At 42.9% G+C, this 24,934-nt stretch overlaps 2 protein-coding genes across 2 annotated transcripts; both read left to right on the top strand.

Annotated features, from left to right (window-relative positions):
* Window positions 1-1,433: 1,433 nt before the first annotated feature.
* Window positions 1,434-3,536, top strand: LOC306916356 (disintegrin and metalloproteinase domain-containing protein 10-like; the record flags this gene model as incomplete). Its single annotated transcript, XM_079494190.1, has 1 exon — window positions 1,434-3,536. The coding sequence occupies one exon, from the start codon at window positions 1,434-1,436 to the stop codon at window positions 3,534-3,536; it is 2,103 nt and encodes a 700-aa protein (XP_079350316.1).
* Window positions 3,537-20,023: 16,487 nt separating this feature from the next.
* On the top strand, window positions 20,024-23,788 carry prl2 (prolactin 2; the record flags this gene model as incomplete). The annotated part of the gene is made up of 4 exons (XM_079494189.1): window positions 20,024-20,215; window positions 21,083-21,190; window positions 21,911-22,090; window positions 23,591-23,788. 4 exons carry the CDS (start codon window positions 20,024-20,026, stop codon window positions 23,786-23,788), a joined length of 678 nt encoding a protein of 225 aa, XP_079350315.1.
* Between the last annotated feature and the right edge of the window lie 1,146 nt (window positions 23,789-24,934).

The raw sequence follows: 24,934 nt of genomic DNA, 5'->3' as shown, positions 1-24,934 counted from the left end.
CAGTATGTTTAACTTAGAAAGTGTGTGTGTGCGTGCGCGTACACATGTACACACACACACACACACACACACACACACACACACACACACACACACACACACACACACACACACACACACACACACACACACACACACACATAGCAAATGACAAAAGTAGACTGTCGGTAGTGCTGTTGCCTCACAGCTAGAAGGTCCTGGGTTCGATTCCCGCTGGGGATGCTGTGGGCGCTGGGGGCGTATTCTCTCCTCCGCGTCATCAGTGCCCACACCCGAGGCGGGGTTGGCGAAAGGGCCTTTCTGTGTGGAGTTTGCATGTTCTCCCGGTGTCCCGTAGCCGTAGGGTAGCTACCCTCACAAAAACACATGCAGTAATCCTGGTCTCTAAACTACCTCCCGGGGCGTGTTCCTTGACGTGTTCCTTCCACGCGCTACGTCTGGCCGGGGAAACTCCCCCCTGTCAGGTGAAAAGAAGCAGCTTGGACTCCTCAAGCATAGAAGGAAGCATGAGGTCAGTCCTCTGCCCTGGCGTAACGTTCCGTCTGATAAGTTTCATTATTGATATCAAACCATCATGGCCTTTGGCCTTTCCTTCTTTAGTGATCCTAGACAGGATTGCGCAACCGCGCTGCCGTTCACCTCCCTTTATACAGGCTGACCCAATACCTTTACGGTGAGCTCTGGAGAAAAGGAGGTGTTGTCAGCAGCAAGTTAAAGTACCTTCGTGTTTCATAACTTGTCCCTGAGATATGATTCGATCATCTTTAGTGAAAAAATATATTTTTTCTGAAGATATATGTGCCTTAAATTTGTTTTGCTTTCCAGATTCTTGTATCGATATTGACACATTAACACATCATTAACTCACCTCATACTAAGGACTGCAATAGAAACAAGCTGTAGGCCTTTTTGCATTATCCTTTAGATTATGGTGGGTCAGATATACATGTGACATACTGTATGTTTTTGAGGGGCGCTAGCCCCTCCTATGTCCAGCTTTGAGGGTCCGTGTAAACACAAACATTGAAGACAAAAGTGAGGGCGCAAATGACCATAATGAGATATGATGTATGTATGATGATGACGTATGATGATAAGACGCAATCCTGTGGAATTAGCACATAGTCTGCTTGCCTATAGGCAACCATACTAATTACACACAGCTGTATGCAAGCTATTAATGGAGACAACACACCTATAAACCATCTGACGTAACAATAACCACATCGTGGGTAGGCATACGTCACCGGCCACTTGCTCAAAAGATGGACATAACAAAATGGCATAGTTGTGGTTAGTTCATACAGAGGTCCACTTTGTTCTTTAAGCGGAATCAAAAGGAGAACCATAGGAAAGGGAAACGAAAGCAAACCAAAGCTCCCCTATACTGTATGTATAGAGAGCTTCTTCCGCTTACAATGAATGTATTCAATATGATATTTGTGAAACTATTTCTGATGGTTTGCTGCCTACAGAATATTAAAGGACACTATGCTAATCCTCTCAACAAATACATCCGCCATTACGAGGGCCTGTCATATGACACAGAAGCCTTGCGCCAGCAGTCACTAGTCAACGACAAGACGCTGCAGCTGGGCTTCCGCTCTCACGGAAGGTACTTTAACTTGCTGCTGAAGAGGGACAACACCTCCTTTTCTCCAGAGCTCACCATAAAGGTATCGGGAGATGACCTGCCCTTGGATATCGGCTATATCGATTTCATTTACACCGGACAAGCATTGGGTGAAAATGGCACCGTTACTCATGGGTCTGTAGTCGATGGCCGCTTCGAGGGCTCCATCCAAACACACCGAGGCACATACTACGTAGAAGCCTCTGAGAGGTACTTCGAAGAGAGGAACGTGACCTTTCACTCTGTCATCTATCATGAGGATGACATCAGCGGTCCAGAGAGTGGCCACGCTGACCACTCTGTGTTTGAGAGGATGCAGAAGTACCAGGCATCAGTGGTGGACCACCCAGTTAGAAAGCCGCTGATGTCCAAGGCTCATGGTCGAGTGATGAGGACGACCTGTGAGCTCTTGATCCAGACTGACCACTACTTCACCGAATACTATGGTACGAAGAGGAAGGTCATCGAAGTGATCAACAGCTTTGTGAAGGATATCAACTCCATTTATCAGGAGACAAATTTCAATGGCATCCGTCAAATCAACTTTATGGTGAAAAGGATTATTATCAACACTACCAGCGCTATGAATGACAAGAGCAATCCTTTCCGCTTTGCCAACATCGGTGTGGAGAAGTATTTAAACCTCTTCTCACAACAGAACCATGATGATTACTGTCTGGCCTATGTATTCACCAACAGAGACTTTGACCGGGGGGTGCTTGGCTTGGCTTGGATAGCACAGACCACCGGCGCAGGGGGCGTCTGTGCGAAGAATAGGGTGTTCAATGGAAATATAAAGCAGTCTCTGAACACGGGCCTCATCACTGTGAAGAACTATGGTCATCATGTCCCTCTGAGGATCTCGCAAGTCACCTTTGCACATGAGGTAGGACATAACTTTGGCTCTCCTCACGATGCGACGCCTACATGCACCCCAGGAACACCACAGGGTAACTACATCATGTTTCCCCAAGCCACAGCAGGGGAATTGGACAACAACAGGAAGTTCTCACCATGCAGCATTGACAAAATGAGTACGATCTTGAAGGAGAGGATGAAGATATGCTTTGTTGAATCCGACCAGCCCATCTGTGGAAATGGTAAAGTGGAGAAAGGTGAAGAATGTGACTGTGGCTTCCGTGATCAGTGCGAAGAGGAGTGCTGCTATAACGCTGATGCGAATGAAGACCAAAGGTGCAAACTGAAACCCGGCAAAGAATGCAGTCCCAGTCAGGGTCCTTGCTGTGACCCAGTACAATGCAATCTAATGGCCCACAGTAAAACGTGTAGACTCGCATCAGAGTGTGCCCATGAAGGCCTGTGTAACGGTACAGATGTCCAGTGCCCTCCCTCACCATTCAAGGAAGACGTTAACACCACCTGCAATACGAACATAAAAGTCTGCATCAATGGGGTTTGCACAGGTTCCATCTGTCAGAAATATGGCCTGGAGTTGTGCACCTGTTCGAGCCCAGAAGGCATGGATGAGAAAGCCATACAGTGCCATGTCTGCTGCATGGAAGCAGCGAAGCCCGACACCTGTAGCAGCACAGGTTCTGAGAAATGGGCCCATTTCTTTAGGAAGAAGCACATAGCTCTGCAGCCTGGATCACCCTGCAACGACTTAAAGGGATTCTGTGACGTTCTCTTGAAGTGTCGTCCGGTGGACGCGGACGGGCCTCTCTCAAGGCTATTGAAGAACCTTTTTAATCTAGGTCTGTATAAGAAGTGGATTGTGACTTACTGGTGGGTAGTGCTGTTTATTGGCATCGTTTACATTCTATTGACGTCTGCCTTCATTAGGATCTGCAGCCTCCACACGCCCAGCAGCAACCCCAAGCTGCCTCCACATCTGCCACTGCCAGGTGCTTTGAGGAGAGGTCAGCCACAAACCCGGGGCTAGACGCTGGTCCTCTCTTTTGCCTTGATTTGTCCTAATGCCAACAATGAGAGCAAGAGTTGACCTTTATCACCACCTACACGCATGGCTCGCCTAGCCAGGCCAAGCCGAGCTGTCTATAAGAGTCTGCGTGCGTACATGTGTGTCAGTTTGTCTGGAGCTAATCTCTCAAACCACAGGACTGATTAGTGCTAGATTTCTTGTGCCAATGGGCCACAGAAGGACCTCAAGCTTTTTTTTTTCCACTTCCATATACGTTTTATATTTTTGAGAAGCCCCTCCTATGCCCAGCTTTATGTATGAGCGGCCCTCATCTCTGGTGCTCTTCCTCGCTCAAAGTGGTCCGCCCAACCTTCACAGGTTATAATAGAGAAGAGAGAGAGATATATCAACCCATATTCATTATTGATCATGTTTATTGTAATGATCAATCAATTGATTGTGCTCCGGTTTGGATCATTGTAACTAACGTAGTGTAGGCCTACTATAAGATCTTATTTATCGGTATCACAATGAAAACTTTTTTTTATTTTTTATTTACATTATTGTTTTATATTACGGTAATGCTATTACTGTATGCCAATTATTTGGTAAAACACTATGTTAACATTAACCTCTGCACCCTGTTCATAGCAATGTAACCAAATAGACCCATAATTTGCCAATGGATTCTGCAACATGTCTGTGAAACCCCACTAGACCAGTGCTTCTCAAACCTTTTCGTGTCAAGGACCCTCAAATTCATATAGATTTTTCTCCGCGGACCCCCACCTGAAAATGCTTTGTACCAGGGGCCCCCAGAACAGAAGATTTGTGCAAGAAATTCTAAATTATTCAAAAAGGTTTCCAATACTTTCAAAACTTGTTTGAACAATGTTCAAAAATAGTAGATATGTAAGCTTGCAGGTCAATTTCATTTAATTTTTCGAATATCCCCCCGGACAACACTTTGAGAACCACTTGAGTAGCCATTGTCATAATGGTGACTCACTGTATGAAATTATTTGAATTGAATATTGTGTGGCTTGTGACGCTATAGGGTCCATTATTTGGAACAAATGTGTCCTATCCTTCTGGTCCAATATTTAGTTCAGTGCTGGGTCTAAAGAATGGTTCAGAAGCCGTGTTCATGTGCACTACCTGGAGCGGAGAGAACAGATGGTTGAGGTGAACGGAACACTGACTGTCCCCCCCATCCCAGTGAGCCGTGGCGTTCCACAAGGAAGCATACTAGGGATTTTACTGTTCCTAATTTATGCAAACGACATGACGTCAGATTGTGACTGCAACTTGTTCCTGTTCGCGGAAGACTCTGCGTTGCTGGTCTAAGACAGGGACAAACTGCAGGTAGAACTCGGTAGAATCTGCACCTGGCTCGCTGATAACAAACTATCATTACGCATGGGAAAGACTGAATCCATTCTCTTTGGATCAAATGGTAATCTCAGCAAGACAGACGGTGGGTGACAATATTATCACACGAAAAAATGAAATTACCTATAGCCTACTATTATCACACGAAAAGATCAAATTACCTACCTAGGTTCCATCTTGGAGGCAAATCTTTCCTAGATAAAATGGAAGTGGAAGTGGTTATCTTGAACAGCAAGCAGAGTTATGGATGGTTTAAAGTCAGAGACATTGACAGGCAGATATAAAAATGAACACAATAAAAATGCTATACATCCTATACACCGAATGAAAGCCCTGAATGTAGCCTACTATTATCACACGAAAAGATCAAATTACCTACCTAGGTTCCATCTTGGAGGCAAATCTTTCCTGAGATAAAATGGCCACCAATTTAATAAAAAAAGAAAGTCAACCAAAGAACAAGATTCCTGTACAGGACCTCCTCACTGGTCAACAAAAACACCTTGAAGAACAGGAGCCCTCATACAATGAATGGCTTAGGGTTGACGACGGAGTACAGCATCTGGCAATGGGCCTGGTCTACAAGATTCGCTACACCACCAAAGATACCCATGTACCTAAATACTTCCTTAATGTCAACAAAGTCCACACTCACGACAACACCAGAGGCAGTTCAATAAACCACGTGCAGCCCCTATTCGGCTCAAACAAGGGATTAAATTAATTTTGCCCCTATATGCCACTAAAATGTAGAACGGCCATTTAGAAATGTGAACCCCTTGAGTCCTTCAAAACCTCTCTCAAAGAGCACCTATACGGACGGCTGTAAATCGAAACTGGCCCCTGAAAAAGATTTCCTTTTTCATAGAAGTGTATATTTGTACGTCCTGATGTAATGTTCTGATGAATTGAAAATGGAGGACCCTGATGTAAACAAGTCTTGTTTACTTTTCATGGTTTTGTGTTCAAAGTAGCAGTTTTTTATTGTGCTTTTGTTTGAAATGTGTGATCTTCTACATTCTGTGAAATAAAAAATTCAATCAATCAATCAATCAATCAATCAATCAATCAATCACATTAGAAAGAATAGACAAAGTGACACGGTGTGAACAAAGTGACACACCGTGAGCTTGTAGATTTTAAATAGCCAACGTATACATGGATGAAGTTGAAGTTGCACACACACACACACACACACACACACACACACACACACACACACACACACACACACACACACACACACACACACACACACACACACACACACAATTACTGCAATGCCGAGGGCTGACTAACATATTCTGAAGATTTTTTGTTTTGCATTGCATAGGCATCCCAGCTGAGAATAGAGTCAAGTATGGGCGAAGCATGGCGTGTTTGTCAGCTTTAATGTTTCCGGGATGGAAGGAAACAAACAGTGAGTCACCATTACAACATTGGTTAATCCAGTGGTTGTGTGTTATTTGTGTGCGTGCGTGCGTGTTGTGTTGTGTTGTGTTGTGTTGTGTTGTGGTAAAGATGTGCTGTAGTGGTCCTCTTCCCAGTGCCTGAACATAGAGCTTCATCGCCGCTGATTGCAAATGCTGTACGTCAGCTGTTTTTGCCAAATGTTCTCCCCAGAATAGAGTGTCGCAGTCCCGCCCCCTACCATGGCCCAGGAAATGATTCTCCGTTCATTTTCATTTCAGAAAGTATTTATTTAAAGACGTTTACGCCGCGGACAAAGCCAACTCTTGTCGTGACAAATCATGACAACAATTTTTCGGGCCAAACAAAGAATTAGAAAGTAGAAAAAAACGGCAGGTTACAACACTTTTTTTATTGTTTTTCTTCTATGTAATTATTTGTTTGGTCCAAAATATTGTGTGTGTTGTCATGATTTGTCACGACTCGAGTTGGCTTCGTAGGACGCTTAAAAGGTCTTAAATAAATACTTTTTGAAATGTCTATGGGAAAAATGCATTGTGATTAATTTCCTGGGCCTGGCGTCGTCATGAAAGGGGGCGGGACTGTGACGCTCTATAGAGCGTCGCAGTCCCGCCTCCTACCCTGGACCAGGAAATGAAACCCAATGCATTTTCCTCATAGACATTTCTTAAAGTATTTATTTAAAGACGGTTACGCCGCGGACAAAGCCAACTCGAGTCGTGACAACTCATGACAACACAAACAATATTTTGGACCAAACAAATAATTAGAAAGAAGAAAAAAACGGCAGGTTACAACACTTTTTTTGTTGTTTTTCTTCTTTGTAATTATTTGTTTGGTCCAAAATATTGTTTGTGTTGTCATGAGTTGTCACGACTCGAGTTGGCTTTGTCCGCGGCGTAACCGTCTTTAAATAAATACTTTAAGAAATGTCTATGGGAAAAATGCATTGGGTTTCATTTCCTGGTCCAGGGTAGGAGGCGGGACTGCGACCCTCTATAGGGATGCTATAAGATTCATGTGGTTAAAGTTCTGAAAGGTAAAACAACATTAGCAATTTGAGAGAAGAAATAAATGCAGGGAGTTACAGCCTTGGCTTCCCTTTGGCACTGATCGGATCAGATCGGATCAGATTAGCGCCGGACAGACTCACAGCCTCACAGACAGACTCGCGCACCCACACAGACCATCTTCTATAGACCAGGGTCTGGGGTTCCAAAACGTTTTCTGCTGCGATCCAAAAGAAGAGCAAAATCGTTGTAACCCCTGGGACACGAACGCAAACATACTGTGTGAATCAATAGCTTAAGCACTACTTAAAAATCACATCCGTGTGAAGAGAGGGGCAACTGAATTTATGTGATTGGTTAGCCGATTTGCTCGTCTACATATGGCGTAAATTTTCCCTTCATTGTCAATGGCATTTATTGTTTGTGCTGCCACAAATATATACGTCATATTTGAGGCACATATGACCAAATTCATCCTTTCATTGTCAACGGCAAATATGAGACGTGTGGGGACAAAAGCTGTAAAAACAAAAATAGTGAAAAATAACCGCTGTAGAGTGCTATTTTTGCAGAATGTTCACCTGACACGACCAGAAAAGGGACACTAGGGGCCCTATTAAGCAAGTGGAATCTAATTACATATAATTTTACAGTTTTTAAGACGTGGGGGCGTGTGCAATGTCATATTACAATTATGGGCCAGGTAAGAAGCGCTTTCGACACCCCGTGGTGTGAGCAAAACGGCCTTGAATTAGTCATGGGAGTGTTTCAGGGAGTTTTGAGGCTTACCCAATGAACATGTCCGTACTATTCTCTTTACGACACCAGCTGATGTCCTCATGGAATGCGCCCTTTTCGGCAAGTGGTATTACATTTCTGCAGACTGGCACCATAGACATGACATGACTTTGTCACATTTGGGTTAATTATTCCTATTGCACTGCATGCTGTCACCTTTATGCCTCAAAAGAACAGATCCACAAGCTGTCACAGCCATGATGTGCATAGCTTGTAGGCCTATGTCTCTATTTTGTTAAGTAACTTGCAGTGTTCATTGGAAAGTCATTACAGCGGCGCAGCCATATGCTAAGGGAGGGAGATATACGCACATCATCACTTCATTTGTTTCTGTTCTAAGCATGAAAAACAGCTGTAAAAATCTTTATTCTAGTTCATTTGATTCATAAATGAATAACTAAGACTTTGAAATGGCACCTACCTATACCTTTCAGATCGGAATGGAACTGCGAGTAGATACGCAGCATTGGCTGGCAAATTGGCAATCCATGCGTAATGTTCCCAGAATCGTCTAACCCCCGAACATACAAGTTCGTTTGATATTGTTTAATTCGATAAAAATAGAACCATGTACCATACAGCGAATGAAAGCAAGATTCCTAAGGAATATGGGGATTTTTACATTTTAAAAAACGGTTGAGAAATGAGAGAACCATGAGTGTTTATAATATCAAATATTATAAGAATAATATGAAAGACAAACGGGCTGTGAAGAGCTCAGCTCACCATCCCGACAAGGAGGAAATATAGCCTATAGTGCATGCACGGATATGCACTGACTGTTGCACACACGCTCTTTATTTGTTTCTATTGAAAAACACCAGTAAAATAACGTTTATTTTATTTTATTTCATTCGAGTCACAACGAAGGAATGAGTTGAAATGCCATACGTGCGCCATGCGTATTGCTGCGGCCCCAATGTTATGGTCTTCGCTCGTAGCATTTTATTGAAGAAGAATTGAGTCGGGTGTGATACAGCGTATGAAAGCAAACTTCCCAGTGATTATGGAGATGTTTTAATTTTTAAAAAAGGTTTAGAAATGAGCGATATATGACCCTTTATAATCTCAACGAGAAAGCCAGACAGCTCGCTGTTGCCATGTCTCATAGAAACAAGTAAATAGGTCTATAAACATACTCCCAAAAGAATCGCATATAACAGGGGTCTACAACCTATTTTAAATGAAGTGCCATGTTTTTATTTTCTAGATAGTGAGTCTGCCATATCAAGATTCCTTTTAATGACACCACATTAAAATTTCCAGCATATTTTGATTGTCCACAAATATAAAGTTCTTCCTTCTTTTTACATATTTTCTTGCACATTGTTATAATGATCATTATAAATATATATCCCCCTGCAGTCAGAGTTCATTGTTTTAATGAATGAATGTGATGCATTGTGAGCTGGTAGATCTGCTATTTTCAAAAGTAATCTTTGAAAAAAGTGACAATAAGAATATTTTTGAAAAATGTTATTGAAACATTTAAAAACACAAATCTGTCATGGGGGTCACTGGCTTAGTTGGGCAAATGCATTCATCTGGGGGTCCTTGACATATGTCGCTGTGTGAGGATCACTGGTTTAAACAACATTAGGAGGAAAGCCCAAATAAGCACTTTAGAAACAAGAAAAGCAACCACAACTACCAATATTTACAAGCAACTTTGCAGAAAAAGAAGCCGCTTATAATAAACAGCAAACAGACATGGCAACACTCCAGCAGCACTCCAGAGGCTCAAGTGTAAAATCAAACAGTGCTTTTTGCTTTTAAGACGTGGTCAGACCCAGGCGGAATCGGTATGCGCTGAGTGTTTTTAGGTCAAGGGGCTTAATAGCAAAGAGCGCAAAGCGAAAATAATTAACATATGGACACTCCCCCAATGCTAAATTATGCAGGAACGTGGTATTCCATATTCCACGGCTTCCATAATACGAAAAGGCGCAGAGCGAGGGCGAAATCTGTATTACCGCATGGGTTTTTCGTCTTGCTTAATAGGGCCCTACGGCTCCTGTGTCTAATGTGACAGTATGGCCTACGGTCGAATATCCAATGTTATAATGGTGATCGCATCACATCTCATCACAACATAATGTGACCTATGAGTGGTACTGTAGATAGTATAACTAAATACCTAAGTACAATGTTGAGGTATTTGTGAAGTATTTCCCATTTTCAATCATTTTACTCTACTACAGTTGGAGGCCATCGATATTGTCCTTTTCTTTTTGCTGAGGTTTGCGTGATCTGCGCAAAAAGACAGTTAACCCATTTTGGGGCGGGAACCCCTTTTGGTGTTTTAAACATTGTTATAATTTAGCTATTAAAAAATAGCAGATCTACAAGCTCATAGCGCGCCACCGAGTGGCGCGCTACGAGCTTGTAGGTCTGCTATTTTTGAAAAATCGTGAAAATATTTATTTCAGAAAACTGGAGGATTTAGAAGGATTTTTAAAAATGTTGAGGTCAGGCCTAAATGCGTCAAATGATAAGGGACAATATCGGTGGCACCCAACTGTACATCTCAGATGCAAATATTGTACTTTTACTCTGCTACAATTATTTGAAAACGCTTGGTTACTGCCCGTGATTATTGTTCGGCCACACACGCAATGTCCAAATTAAGCTCCTCCGATTTATTGATCTATTTTGAGGACGGTTCTAACCTTGAAAAGGTGGACTCATTTACAGTTGGGTGCCACCGATATTGTCCCTTATCATTTGACCCATTTAGGCCTGACCTCAAAATTTAAAAAAAATCCTTCTAAATCCTCCAGTTTTCTGAAATAAATATTTTCACGATTTTTCAAAAATAGCAGACCTACAAGCTCGTAGCGCGCCACTCGCTATGAGCTTGTAGATCTGCTATTTTTTAATAGCTAAATTATAACAATGTTTAAAACACCAAAAGGGGTTCCCGCCCAAAATGGGTTAACTGTCCTTTTGCGCAGATCACGCAAACCTCAGCAAAAAGAAAAGGACAATATCGATGGCCTCCAACTGTAAATACCTCTGTGTCACGATGGACCCAGAACTTTCTTTTAAACATCATATTGATCAAACAGTTAAAAAAACCTATGGCAGCCTGTGCTCACTCTACCCATCCATCAACTGTTTCTCTTTCGAAGTGAATAATTTCTCAAATAATACTCCCCATCGTAGACTATGCCGACATTGTATACCAAAACGCCACTGATACTCACCTCAAGCCACTTAATGTATTATGTAACTCCTTGTGCAGATTTGTCCTTAGATGCCCATACAGAACCCACCATTGCCAATTGTATAGCTCACTTGACTGGCTGCAGCCTAAGGCTAGAAGGCAACACCACTGGTACCTATTCCTTTTCAAATGCATCCACCTCAACTGCCCTTCATACCTGAAACAGTCCCTGAAACCATTCACATCCCCATACCCACTTAGACACACACAACATCCCTATCTCACAGTTCCCAACAGAATATTTTCGGTATCTGGACGCAGGTCATTCCACTACAAAGCTCCATCTGACTGGAACAACCTTCCACTTTCACTCAGATCAACTACCTCTCTAGGCCGCTTCAGGACTTCCCTATATTCACATCTCCAAACAACCTGTTCATCCTTATAATACTACTTACTCACACGTTATGTTGCACCAATGTGTCTTTAGTACTGTGTACTTGCACTGCTGTAATGTTGTATTTTTGAGTGGTGTAAACCACTCCTACGACTGGCTTTGTTAGTTTACTTGTCTGTCTGTCTGTCTGTCTGTTCGTACCAAAAAATTAGCATGGTTGCTACGGTCACTCAGTTCACACGGGTGTGATTTCATTACGTCAGACATTACGTCAGACCACAGCTGATCAGGCTATATAAGACCTTACACCACTCAGTTCACACGGGTGTGATTTTTTTAATGTATAGGACCCCCTCTAAAACGAGATGCGACATCTAAGGGGCCATCCTCTCAATAAAGTTCAAAGTTCTTGGAATGAACTCCAGCACTCTTTAAAACTGAGCTCCCTCCCATATTTGATCAGTTCAAAGGAATGCTCCAAAACATTTTTAACCGTGATTGCTGCAGTTTCAATTGAGTTATTTTTGCTTTGATTGACTTGTTGTTTTGTTAGGTTATTTTGTAACTAACGGCTACACTGAAAATGAGGGCCTGCCCGTATAAATAATAGGTGATGATGACATCTTCATTATAAAACTCGACTGTTCTACATCTTCAGCCTGCTAGGCCTTCTATAAACAGCTTTTGACCCCACACGTCTCAAGATTTGCCATTGACAACGAACGGAGAAATGATGTCAGAATTCCGTAAATTAAACATCACGTAACTGACGTAAATTAAACATCAAAACATTCAACGCCATTGACATTGAAGGAAAGATGTACGTCATATGTTAACGAGCAAAATCAGCTAACCAATCACAGACAATAGGCATTCTGATTGGCCAGTATGAGATGATGCATGATGATGTATGATAAGAGCTGATAATTCCGCTAAATATGACGTAAATTAAACATCAACACATTAAACGCCATTGACATTGAAGGGAAAACTTACGGTCTTACGTCATATGTAAACGAGCAAATCGGCTAACCATTCACATGTTGGTGGGAGTGCTTGGCAATAAGGGACCACCTTATGTACCTTATGTAGCAATGTCAAATGTCCGCTAACATAAATTGATGTACGATAACAAGAGCGCCCCTCATTTCACACAGGTGTGATTTTTCCTTTTACTGGGGGCTTGGTTTTTCCGAATTTGGGGCGCGGATGACACCATCGGATAGCCTCTATCTGAGCCGGCTGTCTACACCAGTATTTCTCAAACCTTTACATTTCAAGAACCCACACATTTGATATAATGTGCTATCTCTAGGGCCCCAAACTACATTATAAAACACTAACTCTCTGGGAGTGTACAAATGGAACGAAATGAACCTGTAAGGGTCCATTTGGTTCCATTTGTTACAGACCCCTAGCTCTCAGTGTCCAAGAAGGCAGCGGCGGTCTCACAGTTACAGACCGGCAGACCCGTAACTAAGGAAGTGAATGGCGGTCAGATCGGGCCGAAACCTTGCCCAAATATGAGGTCAATAACAGGTCATACTGTACGTTTCAGATTTGTCACAGATTTGTCCCCAAGATCAGTGTGGGGAACGAGGCCTCTTTGGAGGTAGTTGTCTGTGTTGCGTTGCGTTGCGTTGCGTTGCGTTGCGTAGCGTGGCGTGGTGTGGCGTTGCGTTGCGTATATTGCTGCATGACCTGAGTGTTTCTGTTAAATCCAATGGAAATATAATCGAATTTTACATTTTAACATTAATCTCTATTTTCTCAATGTCAGTCGCTGTGTCAACTGTGATATCACACAGTGACACACACATGCCCACGCATAGGCCTGATGTACACGCACTGGCACGCACAAATGTACACATGCACTAGAGCAGCATTAGATGTGAGATAGGGATATTTATGTTTATACTAGATCGGTGTCCGGCTGTAGAGCACCGAGTCGGTAACAATGGAAGTTGGAGATCCATGCCCAACCCCACTATACAATACCCGTTGTACCGTGTCAGAATACCTGTTCCACCCATCTGTCCCTTTTATGCCCATATATGGAGATTTCTGTATCTGTCTCTCTGTGTCCCGTTATTCCTATATGGAGTTCTGTGTCAGGCATGCCCAAATATGGAGTGTGTTGCCTAATCTCAATGTGACGTCATGGAATCTACTGGCGAGGAGACTTAGGCTCATTAGGTCCACTGGCAGAGCCAGACCAGAGCCTTTTGTGGCGGTTCTGGACAGCCCTGTATCTGACCGACACGGCACCGGGCACTCCCAGTGGTGGTGTGTCAAATTTTAAATCGGTGGGGCGAACGGTTCTCGAGTTACGTGGAGTTGCGTGCGTGTGTGTGAGCGTATGTGTGCGCACGTGCGTGCGTAATCTGCACATCGGGTCAACGGTGCCGGAGATTAGCTGGTAACAGACGGACGGAAACACGGACAGACGGACGGACACACGGACGGACTCCCCATGGTGAAGACAATAATCACAGAAATGGCTGCGTTGCACAGCAAAGTTAAAAGCTAGAGTATGTGACAGTTTTCTGCTGTTACAATTCCAAACATGCGAACATGACCCGCATTCATTACTTATTAGTGTGGAGTATTAAAATGTTATTGTCTTTTTTATGTCCAATGTATTTGTATTTAGTTCATAAAAAAATGGAGGTATATTCAGTGATTTCACTTAATTCAAATATCACTACTTTTTTGTTTTGTTGTGATAATCCTCCCTACTATAGAGTGTGCTGACCATATAAGGAGTTCCTCCCTGTCCCCAGTTAACCCCTGGGGTCAAAAAACCTTAGGTTTTGTTTTTGGCTATAGGTGGCCCAGCCTTCATCCAATCAGGATAGAGAGGGGCCTTCCGCCAATCACGATTGAGCTGGGGCGGGCCTTGGTAAAAACATTTGTAATTAAATAAAACAGTTTCTTTTCAGGATTCTTTTTCAAAAATAGCAAAACATAATCCGGTCCTCTCCATCGTCAAAGTTGCCCACCCTGGTGTAGGGCCTGCAGGCAGTGAGGCTCTGAGATACTGTGTGACAGGCGAGCTGCAGCTGGCCTCGCTCTGGGTCAGAAGTCCAGAAGTCAGCGGTGATGGAAGAAGTACTCACATGTTTTACTGAAGTAAAAGTATCAATACCCTATTGTGTTCCTGGTACCTCACTTCCTGGAACTATTGCTAACATGCTTTTTCCGCACAGCTATGATCAAACCTCGTCAACAGAAATGACCACCTACACAAAACAAGATATATTTTCCGTACACTACATTTCAGGGTTAAATATTCAACCATTTCAACCAAGATTTTCCCTTGTTATCACCCGGTATGTTATGTTTCATTTGCTTTCAATAGAGCACCAAAGTCTGACGTCAATATCGGTAGAGGGTGCAAGTCCACGGGTTCACTTTTTATTTGCATTGTAATCCCCTAGGGGGATTTTAAATCGCCTCATAAGGACTGTGTTTGAATCATCCCGGCCGTTTCACTCATATGGATCAACTGACTGAGAGAAAACGCTAATGTTACTGCTGCTGAATTAGTTACATTTTCGCTAGAAAGAGACGGTATCAAATGAGTGACTGCCACCTCCCCGATAATTTCTCAGAGACAATTTGGGTTTTTTTGGACCACAATGCTTATATGAGGTGATTTTACAGTAAGATGACCCCATGTTATTCTTCATAGAGAAATTACTTCCGTGAACCAGGGGATGAGCGAGTGACATCAGGACTTTGGCGCTCTATACTCATACCAGGACCTGAAATACATTTCTATACACATATATGGCAGTACGTGTCACAAAAGGTTTATCTTATCTTGTTATTCCATCTTGTCTTAGACGATAACGACATAAGACAACAGAACATGCTGCCCACCGACAGAGCCAAGACAGTAGAGATGCCAGTGTGTGTGTGTGTGTGTGTGTGTGTGTGTGTGTGTGTGTGTGCGTGCGTGCGTGCGCATCATGTGGGCCAAGATAATGGGGACAGGGGAAATTGCAGGACAGCCGATGTATTACAATGAGTCATACCGCAGCACGATCTCTGCTCAACCACACACAGCACTGCACGACGCCAGTGCCCCTTGGGGGGGAGGGGGGATTACACAGCGCCCAAATGCAGCGCCGTCCACCTGAAATGACCGATGCGTGCATGGCTGTGACACATGTTTTAAAAGAGCAGATTCATTCAGTTGCAAGCTGCCCGCAGTAACTGGACAATCAGCTGATTTAACTGCTGACAATATAATAATAATATTTTATATTATTAATATTATTTTATATAGCATTTTTCTAAGTAGGCTTACATTATAGTATAGCAAAGAAAGTTTGATCTCATTTACTTTAATGGTCATAATAGAGTTAATAGACATAATAGACATAATACACATTATAGACTGGAGAAACAAATCAAAAGCACTGGACCAGGTCAGAAGTGTTTAATGAAATCACCATGTTTGTGTTTACATCTGAAGCAGGCAAGTAAAGCAAGTAAACATTTAAATCATTAAAATATCGTTAAATAGTGAAAACTCTGGACACAATGAAATCAATCATATTGAGGCTGATTATGCTTTCAATGACTTGAATGATGATGAATTGTTCTGTTGCTATACATACAGTTAATTGGATCCTTTGTTTGCACAATTCAACCTGTAGTTGTACTGTACTGTCAGTCCTTAGCAATAAGTGTTCCGTCACCCACAGCTGTTGGTGACGGAATGGTTGAAGAAGTAATCAGATGTTACTTAAAACAATGTACTCTGATTTAAAACAAATCAGTAACGCAATGCACACATACTCTATAAAAGTCCTGTATTTCAAATGCTATAAAAGCATAAAAGTATTGGCATCAAAATGTGCTTCATGTACCAAAGTAAAGGTAGCCTACGGTACTTTGTCAAAACCTTTTTTCAAAAGTTGGACGGCTTAATTCATTCATGTTTTGTAATAATTAGGGTTGTCCCGATCCGATCACGTCATTGACAAATGATCGGAATCGGATCGGGAGCAAAAAAACATTATCGGGACATCCCTAGTATCAATATTATATCTATATCATGATATTAGACTGGATGTCGTCTGTGATTTGGGATATTGTACTATTGTGATATGGCTGAGTGTATAAATATATAAATATTGAATCTCGTATTACGATGTAATAAGAGATTCTAGTAATAATATAAAAGAAAGTCTAAGTTTTACTAACTTAGTATTCAAATAATTGTATTAGAGTAAAGAGTACAATATTTTCCTCTGAGATGTAGTGGAGTAGAAATATTAAGCACTGAAAATCTGGAGGAGTAATATCAAAAAATGTGTTTTACAAAAGTCGGCCTCCTGGTGGCGCTATAAAAGGCAGATGCGGAAAATGCAGGTCAAAGGTTTGTCCTTGGCCTCTAGGGAGTGTGCATGCAACGTTTCACGCAAATCGGTGCAGTTTTAGGTAAAAAATGTGAAAAGCTGCCTCATGGTGGCGCTATAACAGGCCGTTCTGGAAAATGTGGGGCAGAGGTTCATCGTTGGCATCCAGGGAGTGTGTGTGCAAAGTTTGGCATCGACCGGGTTAACGGTGCCGGAGATTAGCTGGTAACGGACGGACGGAAGGACGGACGGACGGACGGACACACGGACACACGGACGGAGTGCAAAACATACTCTCTCCCCATGCCTTCGGCCTGGTGGAGACAATAAATACATATGAATGTTATTGGGAGGCCGCAGCATCTCTGATAAATTGAAATATAGCTATAGGTTAGGTTATAGTATATAGGTTAATTCTAGATGTAACCTGTTACCTGACTGATGGAATTATACCATGGGATATCAGACATACACGAACGTCGTACACACCACACATTTAAAAAATCACACCCGTGTGAACTGAGTGGTGTAAGGTATTATATAGCCTGATCAGCTGTGTTCTGACGTAATGTCTGACGTAATGAAATCAGCATCAACCATGCTCATTTTTTTTGCACAGACAGACAGACAGACAGACTAACAAAGCCAGTTGTAGGAGTGGTTTACACCACTCAAAAATCTGCGTCATCACACCAGTGGTGTACAAAGCCCCCCAGCAAGCCAAATTACGTCATAATGACGTTATGATGGGGTGACTCCGGTGACGTTCAGGACTAGACCAGATCACAGCCCATGTGGGGATGATCTTGACGTCATTTCCAGGACGTCTTCACCAGTTGAAATAATATAGCTTATTCTGAGCCAGATCTGACTAGTTAGGATATGACTTGAAGTTGATCTGGCCTCGATCAAGACTCTCTCTGATTCATCCAGGGACGTCCGTCTTAGTGGGCAGAATTTATGTTGACTTGATCTGGGCCCAATAGAGACGTCACTAATTCGTCCATGTACATAAATAGCATCGTTGTGATGCCATGCATATGTGACTGTGTTATGGTCCAATGGTAGTATGACATGCAGGGGATGCGTTCGGCCTGGATGTATTTTCAGATGAATCACGACGTCACAAGGACGTCCCACATTAACCCATTTAGACCTGAGGCCGGTTCTAAAAATAAATAAAAGACGCCTTCCAAACTGAACTAGGTTTTCTGAAAAACTTTCACTAGTTATTAAAAGATTACAAAAAACATTATGATAGTGTCAAAGTCGTACGATACACGTTAATGTAGTGAAATTTGCTCTCCGCATTTGACCCATCTCTTGGAGCGGTGAGCCTCAGCGTGCGCCGCGCTCGGGAATCATTAGTTGATTTGAACCTCAATCCAACCCATTGATGCTGAGTGCCAAGCAGGGAGGCATTGGGTCCCATTTTTATAGTCTTTGGTATGACCCGGCCGGGGATCGAACCCCCGACCTCCCAGTTTCAGGGCGGACACTCCAACCACAAGGTTAGAGTCTGGTCGCCGTACATGTACAGTACACTGTACATAGCAACAACAACCCAAAAATGGGTCACCGTCTTCAAAGGTTAAAAACCCAAAAAGGGGTTCATATGTGGAGAACCGGGATGACTGGAAGCGACGATGGAGGGCTTGTCTGAGGACGACCAACAGAAAATCCCATTGAAAAGAAAGTCTGGGCACCGTGATGTTGTAAAGTTATTAAAGGAAGAGTGACAGAAGTCAGTGAGGTGGTAAGTCTGTTACATCCTACACTGGGCATCTGTAACTTATGTGCAGAAAGCAAGCAAGCAAGCAAGCAAGCAATCAATCAATGTAACAATGGATCTGAAAATGAAAGAAATCATTAAAAGAATCTGCGAGTAAGTTATAGGCCTAATCCATATGTATATCTGGAGTTTATTGATTTCAAATATCGTGAAACTCCAATGTGGAACCATGGAGCAGTGTGAGCTTTCCGGCTAGAATTCGTAGCCATTATTAAGTCCTTCTAAAAGTGCACATTTTACCAAATTATTTTTTGCACGCGGTGTAAGATTACACACAACTACTGTGAAAGGGATCATAATTGTTGTGTATTGCTGTAGGAAAACTGCATGGAATCAGTGAAATTAGCTGATGATTTATAGTTCCTGTGGTCTGTGGCTACTAGTACAAGTCTCTCTCAACTGACATGCATGACACATCACTACAGCAACCTAAAGAACAGGAGAGGAATGAGATGACGTGAGAGCGTGTGTACAGTCAGCCCACGTCACTGTGACTCTGATGACCTTTGCAATACTGTAAGTAACAATGATCTATAAAAAGAAAATATGATGGGGAAAAAATAAAAAGGTTGTCAACGTTTCTCAGACCCCCCCCCCCCCCCCCCCCCCCCCACACACACACACACACACACACACACCTCTCTCTCTCTCTCTCTCTCTCTCTCTCTCTCTCTCTCTCCATCCCTCTCTATGGGTATTAAATGGATGCGAACTCAAGAAGAAAGCAGAAACAAGAGAAGATCGGACATATTCCACCTCCTGCAAGAGAAGTTCCGACGTCTTCCACCTCCTGCTTTTTGACAGAAGAGTCCTCGCAGCTCCACAGAATGTCCAGACACTTCAGACCGGGTAGGGAGTGGACCACGTCTGACTCTGAGATGAGGGAGATAGCACTTATCCCCATCACCCTCTTCTTCTTTTTTAGGCTTTTTTGGGGATGGGATTTCTCTTTTCATCACTTACTCCCACCTTCGTATGAAGCTCACTGTAGCATGCCGTATACCCTACTTTATTTTGTATTTTAACTTGCCCGTCTTCCCCATGTTGGCTGGGCTGCTTTATCTAATGCTGCACCTCTCTCTCTCTCCCCCCTCTCTCTCTCTCTCTCTCCCTCCCTCCCTCCCTCGTCTCCTCCTCAGTGTTCCCGTGCATGTTGGCCGGGCTGCTGCTGTGTGTGTTGCTGCACAGTAGTAGGATTGGTGTGGTGAGCCCGGCCCCGATCTGTGCCCTGCACGGACAGAGTGCAGGCTGTCACACCCCGTCGTTGGCGGACATGTTTGACCGGGTCATCCAGCACTCAGCCAGGATGCACAGCATCTCCAGCGACCTGCACTCCCACTTCGTAAGTCTCTCTCTATTTTCTGTTTATTGACCCATTTAGGACTGAGGCCGAATGTTGCTATATACTGTACTGTAGATAGTAACAAGAATGAAAATATCACTTACTGTACCCCACCTTTAAATATTTAAATGTAATCGACCAGATTGTCAGAAACAAAACCTTGTCAGTGAGAAAGGGGGGCATTTGCCAAGGTGTTATATGTTAATTATATTAATAATGAATAGAGTTCCTCTGCTGGACACTTATTTTAGTCAGAGGATATTAATACAATCTGGGAATAAATTTCAGCTGCTGAAAGTTGGGGTACCATCAACAACCAATATATGGCAAAATGTTCTAAATTTCATTATACTTTAAGTAGCATGTGACATGTCAAACTAGGGGGTTTTCATGATTCTGAATCCATTCCAAGCATTAGTTTTGCACGAAAAACACTCCTTGGGCTAAAAACGGCCATAGCCACTTGCCCAAATGTGCCCAAATGTGCTGACCTCATCACATTTGTGATGACGGCTATGGCTGTTTTTAGCTCAAGGAGTCTGCTGCTGAATTTGCTGCTTGGTACGCCAACCTTCAGCAGCAAATTCCCCTAGGGTGGTTGAATAGAAACCAATGTGGGATATGTTAGTAGACACCTTCACAAACACATTGGAAAAGAAAATTCTTAGTAAGAAATGTATTCCCAGATTTTACATTATTCTGATAATATTCCCTTGACAGTTTTCAGTAGCAAAGCAGTAGAATAGTGGAGTGGAGTGCTACACTCATGGCATTCAGCATTCTTGTGACCTCTAACCTGTACCCTTATTTCCTTCATTCACATGTGACATGTGTTTGATCTCCGCGCCTCCCCTTCCTGTCTCTCAGGAACAGTTCTTCCTGCCCAGCAAGAACCACATCCACCGGGTCAACCGCCACTGTCACACCTCCACCATCCTAACGCCCAACGGCAAAGAAAACGCCCAGAGACTGGCGGTGAGTGCACTGTAGAGAACAGCCAGTTCCCAACCTGTGCGTGGGGCCGGCGGGGGCCCACTGGTGGGCCGAACGGATATTCAAAATGGGCCCCCAAATATTTGCCAAAACACAAAGATTATTTATTGATATTGTCCATATCACATAATGGGTCAATAGCATACAAAAGAGTGTACGTTATCCCTCACACGCTCTGCTCTGGCTGGGAACCAACTGCTGTAGAACGGATACCCATACACTCCCCAAATATTTGAAATATCATATAGTCACCCCGATTCCATGTCCTATATAGCTCAGGGGTTTAAACTAGATTAGATCCTGGTAAGTTCTATGCAAACTGCATAGAGAAAAAGAGCAACAACCCTGACTAACATCGCCAGAGGCAAGCACGTGACTGAGAAGAAGGTCTGGGGAGCGAGTCAAGTGAATGACTCAAAGACAAACACAAATCGACTAAATCAACTGTTTTTGTTGACAAAAATGTATTTAGGCAGGCCTTGATTGCGTCGTATAATGGCCGATTTTACACTTGGTTGCGTGCCGTGCTGAAAATAGTCGATCTACAAGCTCACGTGTGCATAATATGACTTGCCTTTTAGTTCTACTGGATCTCTTCTCCACTAGTCCCTCGCTAACATTTTAGTCTAGTTATTATTTATTTTAGTTATCGTAGTTTTAGTCACCATAGCTTCGTTTTTATTTAGTTTACTTTCCCCACAGAGAGGGGAGCTGACGGAGGTTATTCTACGGCTACTCGTGGCATGGAGGGATCCTCTGTGGCACCTGCACCAGAACATGGCCCACCAGGACAACTCCAACAGCTTCAGCTCCGACAAGGCCCTGGAGATGAGCGACATGGTGCACGAGTTACGCAGGGGTGTGGAGAAGGTGGCCAAAAAGGTACTTGGATCTCAGGCTTTATATGAACATGGAAGTGTATGGGGTGTGGCGGTGGACTAGCCTAGAGCTGATTACCAACGGCAATAATATTGAGTCTCTAAATGTGCCGCCTTCTAGTGAAGTATCAGAATCAGCTTTATTGTCACATCACAGTTTTACAGGTAAAAAACGTGGGTGAAATTCGTTTTGTGCATAGTTCCCATCGTGTAAATTTTCCAAGAAAAACAAAGAAAGGGAAAAAGAGAGGGGGGAGGGTAAGAAGATCAAGGCAGGAAAACGTTTGAACGCTTTTTACCACAAAAAGTACAGGTAAAGGATTTTCTTCTGGGTGTGTTAGATATATAGTATATACAAGCTTTAGCTACAAACGGTACAACTGAAGGGTCTCTTATCTTATTTACAGACTTTTGCTACAAACTGTACAGCCGAAGGGTCTCTTAGCTATTTCCACAAATAGTACCTTGTTCCTGGTATTAGGGTATTATATTTCTGAAAAGATCAGATTGCCCCATCAGAAAATACTTTGAGAAGACAAATCTAAGTGGACTGTTAAACTATGAAATATGTATTGTTTTCTCTTGCTGAAGCACTGAAAACGATGAATCCGTTAATAGTCTTGACAGTTGCATGAATGTGTCCTACAGTATATGTAAATCACTTTGGTCGAAGCATATACTGTATAGCTGGCTGCTTTATATCAGAAATGAAAATTCCAAAAATATAAATGGACATTACGAACAGATGGCAGCTTTCAGGGGATGTACAGTAGTTCCTAGCGTTCAGATATTGTGGAATAATAGACTGGCTATACGCACAATGATGCTGATGGCGGAAAGACTGTTGAATCAGATCCCAAAATAGAATGTCACACGAGGGAGGGGGGAGTCAGTCAACTCAGTGAGTATATAAATTGAGAATGAAAGGGAGAGAGTTACGCTTATGGAATGACAGTATACATAAAAGCAAAAATGCATTTACGTTTTCAAAGTTAACAAATATTTAAACTTAGTTTGCTCCAAGATTTGAAGTCACCTGTAGCCTAAATCAGGGGTTCTCAACGTTTTTGGCCGGGGACCCCCGGAAATGCTTTGGCAATGTCTCGGGACCCCCGCCCCGCCCCCTCCCGACCCCCAATATAAATTGACTGCTACAATAACCTTAAACCATTTTGGGCGGGAACCCCTTTTGGTGTTTTAAGCATTGTTATAATTTAGCTATTGAAAAATAGCAGATCTACAAGCTCATAGCGCGCCACCGAGTGGCGCGCTACGAGCTTGTAGGTCTGCTATTTTTGAAAAAAAGTGAAAATAAAATTTAAAAATAAATCTTTTTTTTTTTTTTTTTTTTTAATAATTTGGGGACCCCCTAAAATAATTTGGCGACCCCCCCGAGGGGTCGCGACCCACGGGTTGAGAACCCCTGGCCTAAATGACGTGCCATTGTTTAACATCAGCTTTGTTTCCTATACCCTGTGTAAATGACCGATTATCTTTCCCACAGATGCAGAACCTGGGAATTCTTGGAAACTCAGAGAACAGCCTGGTGGCTCCCGGTGCTCTGGTCCCCTTGTCCAACAACGGCGAGTGGCGCCTCATGAACGACTATGACCTCCTCTACTGCTTCCGCCGCGACTCGGACAAGGTGCAAAACTACCTGAAGATCCTCAAGTGTCGCATAGTCCCAGAGCACGGATGCTGAAAGGCAGAAGAACCCTCCCTCCCTCCCAGAAAAAAAGGATGAATGGATGGATGGATGGATGGATGGATGGATGGATGGATGGATGCATGCATGCATGCATGCATGCATGCATGCATGCATGCATGCATGGATGGATGGATGGATGGATGGACGGACGGGCGGACGGACGGACGGATGGACGGACGGACGGACGGACGGATGGATGGATGGACGGACGGACGGACGGACGGATAGTGGCTATAGGTAGAATGCAAGAAAGAAAGGATAGAGAATTTTATCTGCAATGGTTAAGACATTCGATCTCTGTCAAAATGTACACTTTGTAATGTATTGTGAATTTGTGATATAATGATATTTATTTATATAGTACCTTTCATACATGCAATGTGCTTTACACACGAAAGAAAGAACTCATGAATTTAATAGACAAAAAATGTATGTAAATAAATGAATACATAATAAACGGATAAACTGTGATTTAACAATTCGACTGGAGATTACTTCTCAATTTATTTTGATGAAAGGAAGGTTTTCATAATCATTTATTAGGCCAGTTGCTCTGAACAAATCACATGAATAACCTAACCTATTGTTTGTCTGACGTTGGAATAATGGGATGTCGGGATTATGAGTTGACCCCGATTTGGACCTGTTTCTACTTTCTACTAGTAGCCTACAATGCATTTATCTGGTAGGCTATGGCTAAACTAAACTAGTCCCTGATTCCTGGGCTTTTTAAGTTGGTATCCCACCTCAGGTCTGTCATTTTCATCAATGTATATCATCATGACGTAAAATAGACACTATGCCAATTTGCTCAGACACTATGATGTAAAATTCTCCATTCATTCGTCAATGGGAATTTAATGTTTGTTTAAGACAAAGTGTGTGGACGCCTGGACGGTAAAGTTGGATGTAGGAGGGACATAATATATACACATACAACATCAACAGTGTAGGCTACAGATTTGCATGATATTTGGATACAATCTGAAGGACTAATTAAAAAAGTGGTGGCGCTATAAAAGGCATATTTGAAAAAATGCAGGCCAGACGTCTTTCCTTGGCCTCTAGGGAGTGTGCAGTTGTATAGACGTGACTCTGCCTGTTATAGCGCCATGAGGCCCACCATGACCCCCACCCCCC

This window comes from Electrona antarctica (assembly GCF_951216825.1).
Source record: "Electrona antarctica genome assembly, chromosome: 23".
In the NCBI taxonomy this organism is placed as follows: Eukaryota; Metazoa; Chordata; class Actinopteri; order Myctophiformes; family Myctophidae; genus Electrona; species Electrona antarctica.
The sequence above is the reverse complement of the archived record's forward strand: the minus strand, read 5'-3'. Positions and strand labels throughout refer to the sequence as shown.